Source organism: Neodiprion virginianus, chromosome 3, assembly GCF_021901495.1.
Source record: "Neodiprion virginianus isolate iyNeoVirg1 chromosome 3, iyNeoVirg1.1, whole genome shotgun sequence".
Classification (NCBI taxonomy): Eukaryota; Metazoa; Arthropoda; class Insecta; order Hymenoptera; family Diprionidae; genus Neodiprion; species Neodiprion virginianus.
Window position 1 is genome coordinate 31,268,119 of NC_060879.1, and position 16,567 is coordinate 31,284,685.

The following is a 16,567-nucleotide window of genomic DNA, read 5'->3' on the forward strand; positions in this document are numbered from 1 at the left end:
CTTATCCCCTTTCATCTCGTCATCCTGCAAATCTTGACAAAGCGAGTAACATTATCACGGTGATTTCGAGTACAGCGTTTCGTGCGGTACCGAGAGGTGTTTGTTCCGGGATTCATTCGGTTATTTCATTCGTGCGGAGGGCTTAGGTGGTTTGTCATTTCGCAGCGTCCACGTAATTCCGTTATCAAAGTCTACGGCCGCTCCGAGCCGTCTGAAAGCCGTCAATGTCGCCTTACGGAATGGAAAAATTGTGGGAATAAAAATTTTACAACGAAAACCTCTCGATAAGAGGCCGCTGATGTCATGTGATGTTGCACAAGGTGCAAGGCTGTATCTCACACCGGGATAAAACGTAAAGAGGTTCACGGATAATCGATATCTTCTACCATTGTCGGTCCATCTCTCGCTACCGGCTTATACCGCCGAACGATAAGCGATGTAGATAGCTACATAAACTACAGGATTTTTCTTTCAAGCGTTATGGTGGAAAAATATTTCACGCCTTAGCAACAGGGCACGAGGTTTTCCGCCGCGACCGTTGCGGCCACGTGTTTGCGTTTCGCCTCATCCAGCATCATCTAGTTCAAGAGACACTTTTTATATACCGATGATTTTTCCACTCGCTATTTCACGGCGAGCGGAAATCAACACATTCGGCTACCGGATTGTAAACTATCGATAGATTCACTGCACGATAAACTCGTCAACGAGAATTTCCGACTCGGACCAGTACCGTTTCAATACTTTTACTTAATGGAGTGTGGCCAGCATCATCTCCAAGCTTACGAGCAGTATAGTACGTACGGTACTTGAAACAGGTATTTAGTCTAGACGCGAGAAGAGTGAGCGAGGGGGAGTGAGAGGATAGCGGGTGACAGAGTTTCGGGAAAACTGGCCTGGTAAAATATTTGCTCAAAGACCCGCGCGCAGCCCGCGATGTTTCTATAGATCACGATCGTTGTTCCAATATTTGCTCGACCCGGCGATAGTTATATAGGTACACACGCACGGACTCAAACTTGCATAATTCACGGTTCAGCCGGGCTTCGATGGCCGACGAGGGTTGGCGGTGAGCGATAATGAGCGTACCCGGGGTGCTTCGTTAGCCCTTCAATAGCGCTCAGCCGCCTTCTTCCGACCTTCCCGGGAGTCGCGGGGTGAGCCGGGGGGCGGTACATGGACCGATAGGAAAAGGAAGCGACGGGATAAGGGGACGGGATGAAATTTCAGGTGGAAACGGGTTTCCACCGATAAGGCGAAAGCCGCGAGATATAAACTCTATAACGAACGACCTTTTCCTTTGTTCTTTTCCAGATAACACCGCAGTTCGAGGGTTCGCCTGACAATGAGGAGCAGCCCAGTTTACCGGATGGCCAACGTTCGGTTCGTCCTCGCTATTTTCATACTGATCCTCGGCGGCGCCGCCTCCGCGGACGAGGATTCCCTCGTATCGGCGTCCGCGGAACCGTCGGGCGTCTCGGGTCCGGACTACACGGGTCCGTCCGCTGGATCGGACGAGTGCGACCCGGAGATGGTCGGCTTCGAGCTGGTCACCGGATGGGTTTACACGGACCCCGCCAACATGCTCGACTCCATACCCGGGACGCTGATGCTCACCGACTGCCTCGAGACTTGTCAAGCGAACGATTCCTGCCAAGCAGTCAACTATGAAACGGGTCTCTGCGTGCTGTTCGGCTCGAATGCGGATAATAATCCAGGTGAGATTAAATCGGTACAGATTCTACGAATATACGGGAAGCCCTCGTTAGACGTTTCGAAATTCATGCGTCGCGGTTAGTCTTCGGTATCCGGTGTCTTTGGATCCACCGAGTGTCCCTGATCGAGGTAGGCGTGAATTTCAGAAAATTGCTCCGACCTCGGCAATCTTGGGACTTCGGGTAACGGCGCATGTACTGCGACGCTTTTACTACTTACTTACTGCTACGGATGTGGATGGCAAAACATCTTGAACGAGCACCGATACTCAGTAATTGAATATTTTCGCAGCAGAAAGTATCCTTGTAGCGCTGTGCGAAAAATTACGTATCGTGAATTTAAATTCCAGATCAGCCCCGAATTGTTTAATCGACCAATTATTCGGCAGCGAGATATCGAAGAAGCATTTGCTAACAGTTTCAGTCATTTGACACAGAAATCAGAACAAAAATAAAAAATAAAAATTGCTTTGCGTAGTTGAAATTACGATCACGAGGAATTGAATCGACGGAAGATTGAGTTTTTTATAGATCGAAGATTGAACGAAATATAAAGTAACGAGCTTCTATTCGCCGAATTATCTCCTTTTCTTTATGGATAAAATATGATTGTTCATAAATGAGATATGAGAATGAAAACATTGATGATTTCACGTCGAGCTGAGTCGAATAGCTCGGCGCGTATATACATACACATGTATATATAATATATATATATATATATACCGTAGGAATATGTATACCGCACTGCAAATCGCTTCTTGATATTGCTGTAATTATTAATATTGTTATGATTATTGTTACGATTACTGTTATGAGTGTTCTACGGTACGTGGGTATTAGAATTTATTCTTAATCGCTGAGCTCGCGTGCGCATCATACGTACTACCGCGTTACGAATCGCTTAGTATATGCAGTTTCCAACGTGCAGCTATAAGATGTACGGAGCCTCGATGCGAGGCGGTAAGACGACCATCAACCAGCACACACTGCACGTGAGAGGGTGTAATTACGAGATTGAATTTAGACGGTTAGTTCACCTTCGCGTGTTCCGCGATAGCCGGTTCGAACTTATACCTAATACCTCTACAAGATGATAGCGTTTATCGGCTATCTCTTGCCCATCGTCCTTCGACTCTCATCCTTCCTTCCATCTACCTGTTCCATTATCGCGGCTCGTACACGGCGAAACAAGACAAACCGCCGGCTGACAGAGACGAACGAATCTCAATTTGGAGCCGTCAAAGCTCTTCGCCTTTTCCATTCGTCTTACGGCCGTACCAAGGTTGTATGCGATGCCTTTTACCTTGCTCTGAATTGTCGTTGATCATCCAAAAATTTTTACCAACATCACAGGATTTGTGCAGCCGATTTTCCATTTTTCTTATTATTAATCACGGCAACGCTGTACGTATACGGGTGTTCGTACCGGGACAAGGAATATAATTCCGTGAACGAGCTTCGAAAGCGATAATTGAAATCGAATATCTGTTAGCTTAACTTTCGCCGGCGTTCGGCAGGAATAAGTTATCATAGAATATCGTGCATTGTCAGAGGGTGTGCCTGCTGTGCCGGGCTACCTCCTCGTCTATGAATAATGGATACCAGTATAAGTAAGTGTAACGAGAAACGCACTAATTGAATCTTCCGGGGTGTAATTAATAGAAACTATCCGTCCAGCGCTTCTCACGAAGTAGAAACATTAATTAAACATTGTAATAGTATACGTCACCAAAAAGTAAGTGATTGAAGTACTTTTTGCCTCTCTCTCCCTCTCTCTCACTCTTTCTCATTCTCTCTTTTTCCAACACGCCAGAATTTCATCCAAAGTGAAACAATTGCAGCGCGGAACGCGGTCCGATCGAACCCGTTACGCGTAGGGCTGCTGAAGCGTTCGATAGGTTTTTTTTACCCGGAATACTCGTCAGTTATTTTCTTACTCATTGTTCATCTCATTCAGAATGACGGAACGTGCCACTCTTTAGATGCCTCAAACTTGTGTATCCGTTATACGGAGGTTCTCGTGCTTTCGTGGAATCCGTAACGCGATTCGATCCGCTCATCTCTTGATCACCACCCGAGAAGCGGACGAGCTTGATCTAATCTTGCGACATTTCGCTTCTCGACGGAAAAGGTTTTCACTAACGAAAGTCGAACTGACGCGGTATAGAATAGGTAGCTGATGTACAGAGGGTGTGAAAAGGTCGAAAGGATTGTTTTCTCTTATTTTTTTCCTTTTTTTTTCGTTCAAATTTCACGCCGGTCAAAATGGCATTAGTATCGGTTCTCATCCAGGCGGGATTGTTTGTAATTTGTTTTGAAAAAAGATCTCTTCCGTGCCTCCTCTATCGGTTTGTCAATTTGTCATACATCGGCTGTTCTGAATGGAAATTCTTTTTTTTATATCTATTCGAGAGCGATAGAGAAATGAGAAAAAATTGAACTTGCGGCGTTGGCGTCGGAACGGTACCGTGCGCTGCGTGCCGATGACACAGGTCAAGAAAGAGAGAAAAGGAGTCGGAGAGAGGAGTCTTTCGTCGATTCAACGTGTCGCCGTGTTTCATCCTGCGACTCTCCGGCCACCTTGCGATCGGTTATTCTCCGTTCATGCTCCGACTAACGGGGACTGACCGCATACCGACGATACCGCGCAGGCTGCACTTGACCATAATACCACATACCGCATTAATGCGTAATAACGATTTCCGTATATAAAATGCACAATACGGTTACACAAACGGGTGCGAATCATCCTTTAATAAGCGGTATTAACATCTTCGGCTGCACTCGCAACTTGCGGTGTATGCTGAGTCTTTCTTCTTCCACGAGATCGGGGAGCTACGCCGAGCTATCGTTACCTCGTTTTGCTCAGCTCGCGACGGTTCCGCGTTAATTAGACAATAATACCAAGAGCTCAGATCGGCGGAGGGTATCAAGCTCCGATGGGAAAGACCGCGGAAGTCAGCGCTTCGCGTTTTATAGTAATGAAAATGTAGTCAAGAACGGCGGGGCGAAGAATGGAAGGGGGGCCGAGGGATTGGGAAATCTTGGGGAAAAGCTCGCGGGAGAGACAAGCACGTGCCTTTGCGGCACGGGAGGAATTCGAGCATCTGTATAACCGCGGTGGCATACCGGCAGCCAGTGTGACAAATTACACATAATTCACAAGTCAATTTCACACATGGCTGTCCAGTCGGTTGGTCGGTCGGTCAACCGTCCGGCTCCGGCTCCGGCGATTGAGCGAGCAGTGGGCCGCGAGACCGAGCCGGGTTTCGCGTGGTGGTCAGTTTAATCCACTTAACAACGGCATTGTTGCCCGTTCTGTGTCCGGCCCTTCCTTCGGGCCCTCGGTATCCCTCCGGAGTTCGGCCTCGGGGGTTGCGGGGGTTTCGAGGTCTTCGGTCTTCGGTGCGCCACACACCGCATCAAGGCATCCCGCGTCTGACACGAATCCCATTGAATACGAAAGCTGCCCGCCCGTCTCACACATCTCGCCGAGATGCACACCCACGCACTCGTGCACGTCGACACACCGGTCCGCGCGCGTTTCGATTCCAAATAGCCGTGGGAAATGGCATGCCGCGTTGTCTCGAGAATACTTAACGCGAACGAGCGATCAAAGCACTTCCATTCCGGGCCTGGATCGCTCACTCGTACGCCGAACACGATCGCCCATCCGCAAACCGCAGCCCTAAGACACCTAGATGCAAAGTCATTGCCGGTCTACTTCCACCCAGGCAAACGAATTCGCTTGCTCGCTCGCTCGCTCGCGCACGCAAGCACGCACCCGTGACCCCGTCAAGTCTCCAGATTTAAACTCATATCGCGGTGATTTCCACAACGCAATATACGCCGGCGAAACTCAATCGTGCCACTTCCTATTAAGCCCATTCGCCGGCGCATTTCGTACCTTCCTCTTGTCTTCCGCTTTACAGAGGGGATTCAAAAATCGCGACGAGAGGCGATTCATCAACTGCTTAGTTTCACTCCAGGAAAAGATCACGCGAATCAGCGTACAAAGCCAAAATTATAAGCGGCTTACATACGGGCAATCCCTGGAGTGGAGTATGAAGATCTGTAATATTGTCTGTGGGTACGTTTGAGGTACGATAACATGTACGAAATTTCAGTCCTCCGAAATAACGCCGTGCCGAGCAGCTGTACAGCTTCGATGTAAATCTTTTTCGGCGCTTGTAGAAACGGTTGAAAAAATTAGGTTCCTTACATCATCCCCAGGCGGTGGAGGATTAATTGGGATAAAGTTGAGTAGATGGATTATAAACTTCGGGCATGAATAGTACGCATCATACAAATTGCACTCCTAATCCGGGGCTTCGAAATTCAGGGGAGGCAGGGCAACGAAACAGAACCGCGGAAATTTCCCAAGTACTAAATGGCGATCACTTCGCACGGATTATATAAACGGAAACGGCAGCTTTGAAAATCCAGTAAGCCTTTGTTCGTCAATTTGAGAACTCGGACAGTAATAATATGGTAACAACATTCGATAGCTCTTTCGAAGTGAGTTGCCGTACTAACAATGCTAATACCCGTACGAATGGAGTCGTTAGACCGGCGTGATGGCTGAGCACGACCGTCGAAACGGTTTATCATTCGACTATAACAACGCTGGACGACAATCATAGCATAGTTGTGACGACGAGCACGGATTGTCCATGGAAAGAAATGTGAATTGCCGTTCATCTGGATAGACTAATTGCTATGATTTCGCCCACAGATTTTTTCACTGCAAGCAGTGGCATCGACAGTCCTTTAATCTGCAGGTATGGCTCTCGATCGGCGTGAAGTTGGACGAAAAAAGTAAAAAAAGAAACGTAGTCGGTACACCGCGTATGGTTTTACGCCCGGCATTTCGTATAGTTGCGGGTTCGTTCATCGACTTTAATATAAGCACCGACACGTGCACGCGTTCCTTTATATACGTACGCCTACGGTTACACTCGTACGAGACCACGCTTCTGGGTTATATATTATGCAAATCGCTACGCGTGAGTTATTATTGGAGCTGGTCGTGTGTCGCGTAATCGGGGTCGTCGCGAGGAGCTTGCCTGTGGAAACGACGTGTGCAACAGCAGCTGGTCTGTGATTTTGACCAATCAGTTGACCGCGATACGTGTGTGGATATACTGCACGACGTGCTTGACCTGAGAAAATCGCCTCTCGCTACACGCGAAAACGGGTCCATTCAGGGATTTCGTGGCTGCGGAAGAGTCGGCCGTGTTGCCGGCCTGCCGGGTGAACAGCTCACGTTCCACATTTGGAAGAAGTAGCACTGCCACCGGGATAATCGTGACGGCGAATCATTTCCCGTTACAATATCGAACCGGTACCACGGCAACCTTTTAGTATCGTTATGGCTGGTGTCGTCTGCTCAGCATTGATCTCCCGATGAATCAACGTGGAAATCTAGTGAAAATATGCGTGATCGTCCAATTTATTTCGGCATCTTATCAGCTGGCTGGTTTGCTGCACGATAATAACGTTGATCGAGGTTCTATTTTTCGGCTCGATAAGGCAAATCTTCATTTCTGTTCAAATTTTTTGGGTAGTTTTTACCGAACGAGTTTTTACCGAAATCACTTCGAGTGGCAGGAAATCGCGAGGATACGTTGGCCATAATAATTCGTGTAAAGTATGACCGCATATTGGGAATACCGACGGAGGCTCGTTGCCCGACATCGCGAGTGGTGAATCCATTACGAAGGAGTTTTTCACGGCAAACTTGAAGAGGCGGGAGAAGGCATAGAAGGACGCGACGTGCGATCAGCCCCCATTATGTTCGTCGACGGACAGAACTAATTTCATTGTTCGATCACGGTGTTTCGTAAATCGGGAAGCCTTCGAGCGTGATCCGGCGTAGCTACATCAAAGGCATGGCAAGGTTGAAAGGAGCTTCGAGAAGAGCGGAATGAAAAAGTTGACGTTGGAATTCTATTTTCTGTCGCGTTTTTGTTTATCAGCCACGATAGGTGTCAGAAATGATTGGGGAAAACAATACACAGCGTCTACGCGATGCGGTACAACGTGCACGGTCACACACCATCTCCTAGACATGTCCTACCTTTTCTCGGCGATCGTAGTAAGACACGCTCGGGTACCTGCGGGGCATGCCCCTTGCCAATAAGAATTAAAATTAGAAAAGCCTGGAGCACGAGGCTATGCAGGATTTCATTCTTCAATGTCTCATTCGTGAGATGCTTCTCGGTATTTCGTAATTGGTTTAAAGAATTGTTGGCTCGCGATATTCTATTCATAGCAACAACATCTTGTGATATCTTAAACCAGTTGCTGACGCGGTGTTCGGACACAATGGAATTGGATCCGAGAGAGGAGAAGAGTAGGCATAAATTTGCAACTTGCGATTCGCGGCGTTACAGGTCGCCGGTGCAACTCTGGCGACAGAGTCGAGCAATTCACTTGGCCGATACTTCTTGACCGAGATTCAACGCCGCGTGGTAGCTGTAGGATGAGCCGTCGTACGTACGGTGAATTCCGATGATCGCAACGGAACAGGTTGTTGCCACCGGTATGATGATACCGATCACTTATGGCTCAATATTGCGAAGCTTGGTGTACATCGCCCTGACGCCATCGACGTTGAAGCCTCGTCTTATTACACCACACTAGAGTATATATGTATAAGCTGCCGGGTCAATTACTCAATATACTGCAAGTACACCGGCAGTCTGCCATTAACCGGCCAAAAGGAATAGAAATTTGATGTAAGCCTAATATAGGTAGGTGCTGAACGAATTGATTTATTTGGTTACTATAATCGCTTTACGGAATGAACGGCCGGTTTGAATCGGCTATGTCAGACGATACTCTGTTATAGAGGCACAAGAGAAACGTCTTGGCGTTAATGTCAGCAACATTCAGCCACGATATCTCGTGTCACTGAGCAATTAGCTTCGTCCCGCCTCGGGAATGTTGAACTGGCACAATATATCCCACGATTTTATTCGAGAGGTTCATTCCTGGTTCTTCTTTTCGACGGTGTTATTATTTTTTCGTTTTTTTCTTGTTCTTTAACACGCATTTCTGTATCCTGCACGGATATAACGCAGTTGTTTAGATACTCTATAAAGCGAAAGGGTTCGCCGATGGCGGGACCGAAGAACTAAAGGTGGGAAATGGCTGGGTGGTAAATCAGTAAGCCCGGTTTCTTTATGTTTCGTTTTTCTATTTTATTTACTTTGACCGTCGCCACTTTCTCACCTAGGTATCGCACATCGCGAGGCGTACGTGGATGTATACATAGGCAAACCCATACCTAGATGCTATACCCGTACGTATTACCACGGTTCTCTGGCGGTGATTCTCTTGATCTTAACACATTGAACGACTTCGGAAGGTGCCACAATAAAACGGGCTACAAGAATCTTTTTCTCTTCACACATTCGGTGATTTCACGCAGCCGTGTTTGCCGGAATTTCGAGGTGGAAGCACGAAGGAGAAAGAAGTAAGGGATGGTAAAAAAGTAAAGAAAAGAAGAGAGACGGCCGTCATATTTTATTATTTTTTATCACTCCTTATTGCCGCACGTATTATTATACAGCGAAATTGACGCGATGTGATATTGAAACCATTACGAAAATTCCTTCGTAAAATCGTCCCGTGGGGAAAAATAATACCGTCGTTGATTTTTATTCGGCAGCAAACGGATGCCTTAGGGTCAGGTTGGGTTAACTAACTTGTACTCGAATCATTTTTTCAATATATATATATATATATATATATATACATGCATGTATATTATTCCAACACTACGGGCGCGACACTTTAATACTCATCAAAATAATAACCGACCGGTCGATTTGGTGCACCTTGTGTGGGCAGCCAACTAAGAATACAAGTTCCATGTTCACGTGATAGATTGATATTTGATGTACCTACATGTCGGATAGAAATGGCTTCCTCATTTAACCATATCGAACGAAGCTCCGCTGATGATATTAATTACATAATTACCAATGCAATTACCAGCAAGCCTGCCTGCGAACACGAAGCGATCCTCCGCTGATCGGTCAAACCGTAACTTTTTAATGTGTAAAAAATCGGATCCAAGTTCGTTTCGATTATCACGGTCGCTTTATAATGCTGTATAAAGAAGCTCCACACAAACCAAAATCTGTGGCTGATTGCTCAGACCGATTTCGGTTGAAAATTATCGCAACGGACGGCTGAAATTGTAGCGGTTACATTTATCAACACGTTATGGTCGGTCTTTACTGTGAAATAACTCAACAACGCTACAGTCGATTACGCGGAGATCCATCGTGAAGTCGAAAACTATCAGTCTAAGCTAACCGTCAACGGTTAATCGCGATTTCACGACGGTATATCTTACATCCACTTTCATCCGAAAAAACTGATTGCTGAAAAACAGTGTGATTACAGAGTGAGAAGGAGAAGTGTCGTCGGTAGAAAGAACTTTACGAGTGATAAAAAAATACTGAGAGAGTTTAATAACGGATTTGCTGAATTATGTGTGCACCTAATTTTTTTTTTTATACATGGCAGAACGGTTCTTTGTATTCCGTATATACATTCTAAACTTTTTTAGGGTGTGAAGCACTACCTGCGATTATAAACGTGTTGGTATTCGCGCAGCTGAATAATGAATTGTTCTGTTTTCTCGAAACAGGTGCGCTCTCGCAATCACAGTTTCCGGTCTTTACAATCTACGCCCAGAAGAGCTGCTTGAGCGTGAAACCGTGCGAAAGAGCATGGTGCATCGACAGGGTGCAAGGTCATCGTCTCCAGGGTCATACGAAGCGCAACGTGGCCGCATCATCGAGACAGCATTGCCTGGAGTTGTGCCTCGGAGAGAGAGAATTCCTTTGTCGGTAAGTGGGCGTTTCACGGAATTACGTAAATTATTTTAATTTGTGGATCATTGATCGTTACGCGTTAAACAAACCGAGTCCGTTTCTTCGAGGAATAGAAAGGTGCCTCTAGATTTGCGTAGGAAGCTGCGTCGGCGTAAAAACATGAACGGACGATTAGCATTTATTCTTAAATACTGCGTTTCAACTTTCTTTCAACGTTCGTTTTTGTTTTTCACAATGAGATTATTAATAGAACGAATAAAAAGCACGGGGAGTGATGAAAAGGGTTTTGAAATTAATCTCAGTTTTGATCCGGAGCAGAGTTTCGCGGGGCGAGAAATATTCCGCACGGTCTCGGATTTTGCAAATTTCCGACGGTAAAAGTGAAAAATTACGCGACGTTCTGACAGGAACGGCGATCAAGGGTGCATAAGCTGCGAAATAAATTAGACCTTCCAAATCTAATGAATTGGTAATTTATGAACCGCGAGCGGCGTGTCCTACGGGGTCGGTTGGTTGTCCCGGAATCTTCATTTGTCAACGCTCCCGAGAGTTCAGAATTTCCCCCTTTTTTTTCACACTTCCCGTGACTACATGTAGCCGCTCCATTGTGTGCACGCTTGATAATAAACGAGAAAAAAATGAAACTTTGCGAGAGCACCCCGGTTTTTTTTTTCTCTTCCTTTTTTCTCCCGTCTTTCTTCCGCAGCTACTCTTCTGTTTCTTTTCTTTTTTTTTTTTTATTTCTTCTTCATTCTTGTTACGCTGTGAATCGGCCAAAAGAAAAATAGCTTTGTATAATGACTAAAGTTGCGAAGAGTTCGTGCATAGATATTCACCTCCCGATCAAAGTACAAATTTTATGTGCCGCGTTACAGGCCGTTGGCGAAAGCTAAAATCCCTCCGGTGTACTATAGGTCAAAATCGCGCACGTCAAATTACTGCGGCAAATCTCTGGGGAGTCAGACGCGTTAGTACTGTTGCACACTGACGTTCGATGCAGGAAATACGTTACAGCGGGAGCTTTATCTACTGTCCAGTCCCACATTGCCGACCGCATACTTTGTCCCCCCATTTCACTGTTTTCCATATTCACATAACGCATATGGATTATGCGTCACGGGCGTCACGATTAAGTATCGAGATTTGCAGAATTTTTAATACCACCGGGATAAGTGACCCGGAATTACGACTCGAGGAGCGCTGAGCGAGGAGAGAAAAAAATAATATGGATCTCAATGTCGCAATTCGTATCTCGAGTTGAGTTGTACAGGTATATTACTAGTTTCAACAAAAGTTTAAAAATTCTGAAACCCCTAGTTTTGGCGATTTGCGCTGTTTTCCGCGTTCAGCGCATGCAACATTACAAAGCGTGTCTGCTAGATGCGCCCCGAGCTCCGAGGTGCGTGCGCGGAGATTAGACGGAATTAGAAGTAAAGCGAGCTGGCCCAGGAAGCGGGAAAGTGGCGTAGTGTAGACGGAAGTTGTATGCAACGAGGAAACACACGCGACTCGAGAGTTTAGTCGTAGCTGGGGCGGAAGACGGAGGTGCAGGAAGGCTGTGTTGACTTCGCATGTCGCCCGTGGAGCCCGGAGCGGTAGAAACCGGAAGTGGGCCCGGGAAACTGTCGCCCCCGAGGGTTTCGCGTCGAGATGATACCGAAAGGTCATGGAAAGGTCATTGCGGTAACGAAAGCTGGAACGGGGGAGGGGGGCATAGAGGAGTGAGATAATCAAGTGGCTTCTCGATTACGTAACAATGCCGCCCGCGAATTGTGCGTGCGAATGCGAAGCTGGTGCTACGGAGGATCGCGAGGAACGTAGCCACCGAGGATAGCCAGCTGGTTCAGGAACTCGGAGCGTGCAGTTCGCATTAACATTCTATGGGAACGGGATCTTCTTCGCCTGCGATTCACCACCGGCGGGTGCCCTTCTCTTCCTCTTCTCTTATCCTCCTACTCGCGTCGTCGCTCTAACCAGAGTTTCTCCAACGTTCGCTGTTTACGCTCTTCGGACAACCAAAGCCGCTTCCTTTACTTCCTGGACTATTTCTTCTTCTTCTTCTTCTTCTTCTTCTTCTTCTTCTGCTTCTTCTCCTCCTTCTCCCCATCCTCGGCACGGTGTGGAACAGCTTGCGGTTTTTCACCCGGTAACCCGCCTCGTTTCGTGGACTACGCCTTTGGCGTTCGCCTTCCCGTTTCACCTCCCCGTATGTACACAGACTCAGCGATAAGAGTTTCCCTCGCGCCGCCTCCCCGTCTAACGCGAGTAAGGAGGCTGCACGTTGTTGTTACATGTGATATCCTCTTCGACTCCGCGTAGGTCGGTATACCTTTATGGCGCTAAATTAGTGTAGTAGACTATTATGCCATTTTCTAGCCTCGTACGAGTCGCCGAAAGGGTTTACGAGCATGCTGCGGATTTTTATTACGCTCAGACCCGGGACGAGGAGCACCGGATAGGTACTTACTTACCTTCTATACACGGTTACTTTATTGCGCTCACAAAACACGCGCTGCAACAGCTCCAGCGCCACCAACCGGCACAACTAGAAGCCAGTTCTCGGCTAAGATTTATCTATCTCACTTTTCTATATCCTGTTAAGGGATTCGCCGCGGTACAATATCCGGTATCAAACCTCATATCACGCTCGATTATTAGACTTTAAATGAATCCCTTTCTCTCCCCCTCTCTCACTCTCTATCTTAAACCAGTCACGGATTGATTGTACGTATCGGCTTCTACACGTTTTGTAATTATGGAAACAGTTAGCTCCGATCATCGTGAATTGAGTCATACAAGAGCGGCAATAAATATTAATACAGTTAGTCTGGAACGTGCACCTCCGCAACGGAGCAGAGTTATAACGCGGGATCGAATCTGGTGGGCAGGTATTCAATTTCAACAGTAACCGACTGATTCTTAAATTTTTTAAACAGACGTGAACCGACAGCGAGAAGATAAGTCTCATGAGAAAGCCGCTCGGACGTAACACCCTATCCAAATTTTATATACGGCGAGAATCGAATGCAGATACTGCTATAGATTCTGCATGACTTATCATTGTGGAAGAGAAAAGAAAATTATTTCTACGTTATTGATTTAAATAATTCCTCTACTTTGATTTTTTATAACTTTTTGTCTCACCTTAAATATTTTCAAACTCTCAACATACTTGCAATTTTCCTGATACCTAATCACGTTCACACGCAAGATATTTGCGATTTTCGAAAGCTGTAGGCTATTTTTATTTCGGAATCATACGGCGAAAAAAAAAATATTTCAGTGGTGAAAAAATTTGAGAACGTTTCAAGGTGAACAACGAAGCAGGGTTGTAAAATTCTTAATGAAAATATAACATATCAACTATTAAATTTAATTTCTTAATGAAAATTTTGTGCATTAAAAAAATAAATTCAGTGGTTAATGATAATACAAGCAATTAAAAAAATTGATTTAAAGGTTTATGCAAATTCTTCCCGTTAAAAAATTTATTACATTATTTACAACTTTGCAACGGAATTGCTTCAACTTGTAGTTGAAACGTGTAAAAGGACGCTAAAACTTTTCTGAATTTAATACTCGAAAATTTTCTAAGCCACGGCGAATTTTCTCTCTTTGTTGTTGCTGCCGGTGCACAAAAAGTATCAAGTTTGACGAAGCAGGCGGAAAAAGTGTCTTACCGTCACAGCCAATTGGAATGTGAGATGTGACGGCGACGCATTCGGTAATTTTTCGTTCCCTTTGACGAGGGAATTTGTAACATAATACGTGGAGAATGAAAGTTTTAATCCCGGTTAGAATATCTACAGCCCCAAACGTACACCCCGAACATGCACATATCACTCAGCGTAATAAATTTGTTGCGTCGGATAGTTATGCCGCTTACAGTTATGCTTCAATCAATTACAATAATGTAATATAATCATAGCAAGGTCCCGCGGCGCGAAGCAATATAATGAGCTCTCTAATGAGAGGGTATGAAACAGGGGATGGGCATGCATAGCCCAGGCGTACCGAGATCGTGTCGAGTCGATACACATGGACGAGGGCACGTAACTCACACACGTGGGTGCGGTGTAAGGACCGATCTCGGAGGGACGGCGAGCCGCGGTAATGGCGGTGCTGGCGGGTCGGCCGCGTGTGCGGATAAGAACGGCGCCGAAGTGAAGATTATCTCTGTGTCACGCGACCGAAGCCGGCAAGCCTACGAGTGTCGGCTGTGTAGAGGCGAACGGATGCGTAAGGACTGATCCTGCGGCGTACGAAACCTCCTGCGTGCTCGGCCGGAAGACCGGAGGGGTTGTATACTTCTAATCATCCTCCGACGATTACTTTGCTAATTTCTTACTAGTTCCTAATTACACGCCACTTATCGTCGGATGTTTCTATATGAATGACGGGTCGAGTCATTCCCTACGAATTAACCGATTAGTGTAATATACGTGTATCCTATTTTGTTGTTTACTTCGTGGTTCACTCTGTTATTACTCGGTTCGAGAAGAGCATGACAATTCTCACGCTCGATCGATATCCCGGAGGGTTCCAATTGTTGAACATTTCGTAATCAGTCGACGGTCGACGTGCACGCGCGATATTGAAATTATTCTTCCCGAAAGAATGCTTACGTCTGCTGCGACGTTTCAAATTTCGTTGGAAAATTGACTCTGTCGAGAATCGCTAATTACGGAGTAAAGATTTTTCGCAAAAGAAGGTATACCGTTTAATACTCAAGTCGTTTCCATTTCAAGCAGTGTCTCAATATTGGAAACTGTCGGTAAAAATTTTAATAAATATATTCATACTTGTCGCGGGATAAAAATCCGTGAGGCAATTTTCATCATCTTTCCGATGAACCGGGGCTCGAATGTTAGATTGAAAACATAACTTGTATGCATGAAGGGAGGAAAGAAAAGGAAATTTGTTCTTTTTGATTCAAATTTATCACCATCGTGTATTTACGTATTCATAAGTTGTTATTCTTGTGAGATTTTGATTTTTCTTATCCTTTCAAACAATAACGACTTGGCTGAAGAATATGTATTATGTATACAGTGGCATAAGAGGTAGGTAGGTGATATCTTGGAAGCGGATATCTACGGTCTTTGCGAATTTTCCAGCTGAAATATTAGCTTGTAATTCCTGGAGTCGGTATTAAATTCTGAGATGGCTCGATAAACAAATTTTCCACCTAAAATTTCGCTGCAAAGCAAACATACGAGAGATGGGAAACTCAGCTCAATATTAATATCTAACTTTGTGCTACCGCACACTTCGCTGACAGTATAAAATTTCAGTACCGCAAGTGGCGTGATTTTCAACGGTTATAAAATATGAAATCATTTTTGATTATGATACCGCCGCAATTCTATTTCGACTAAACTGTATCATGAAATCACATCCTTCGTGCCAGGATTGGTTTAAAGGTAAGAATTGCATAAGTTACGTACCACGATAATAGCCAGTCAAAGAAGTGAATTTTCATTCAGGGTTTGTTTGATCCAACTGAATTGATAATCTGACACAAAAAATCATCTTGTACAGATTCTCTCACGGAAGAAAAATACGCTGTTTGAATTTATTTCTGAACTGCAGAGCAATTTCCGTATCATCGTTTCTTTTTCCTTCTTTGCATACGTTTAAGAGATAAAAAAACGTTGGGTTTCGCCTCTGGGCAGAAGGCACGAATTCAGCAACGATCGCTTCGAGATAATAATTTACGCTCGTTTCGAATCAGCGTCGATGCCAAAGACGGTACACGCACCTGATCTGGCTATTCCGTTGAAAACTTTTCGAACTAAGTAATTCGTTCTGGGTCGTAATACTTGTTTACCACCTTCAGGTACACGTGTATAGTTTATTTGACGAAACGGCATTGGCGCGAACAGTTTTATGTTCTCTACACAGGCTCGAAACTGAGATCAAAGATTGCAGAGATAGTTTAGATCTCTGACATGTGCATTAGGTCGAGAACAGGCGTTAACGTTACTTGGACAAGTG

At 45.5% G+C, this 16,567-nt stretch overlaps 2 protein-coding genes across 12 annotated transcripts in view; one reads left to right on the forward strand and one right to left on the reverse strand.

Annotated features, from left to right (window-relative positions):
- Positions 1 to 16,567, reverse strand: part of LOC124299982 (autophagy-related protein 16-1) — a 237,884-nt gene that overhangs the window by 80,308 nt on the left and 141,009 nt on the right. The gene's annotated exons all lie outside the window — the stretch shown is intronic.
- Positions 1 to 16,567, forward strand: part of LOC124299981 (uncharacterized) — a 93,513-nt gene that overhangs the window by 53,707 nt on the left and 23,239 nt on the right. For all 3 annotated transcript variants that reach the window (XM_046753539.1, XM_046753541.1, XM_046753540.1), the window contains exons 2-3: positions 1,315 to 1,718; positions 10,384 to 10,585. In XM_046753539.1, the coding sequence (XP_046609495.1) occupies positions 1,346 to 1,718; positions 10,384 to 10,585 (575 nt within the window). In that variant the 5' untranslated portion in view covers positions 1,315 to 1,345. The remainder of the gene's footprint in view (positions 1 to 1,314; positions 1,719 to 10,383; positions 10,586 to 16,567) is intronic.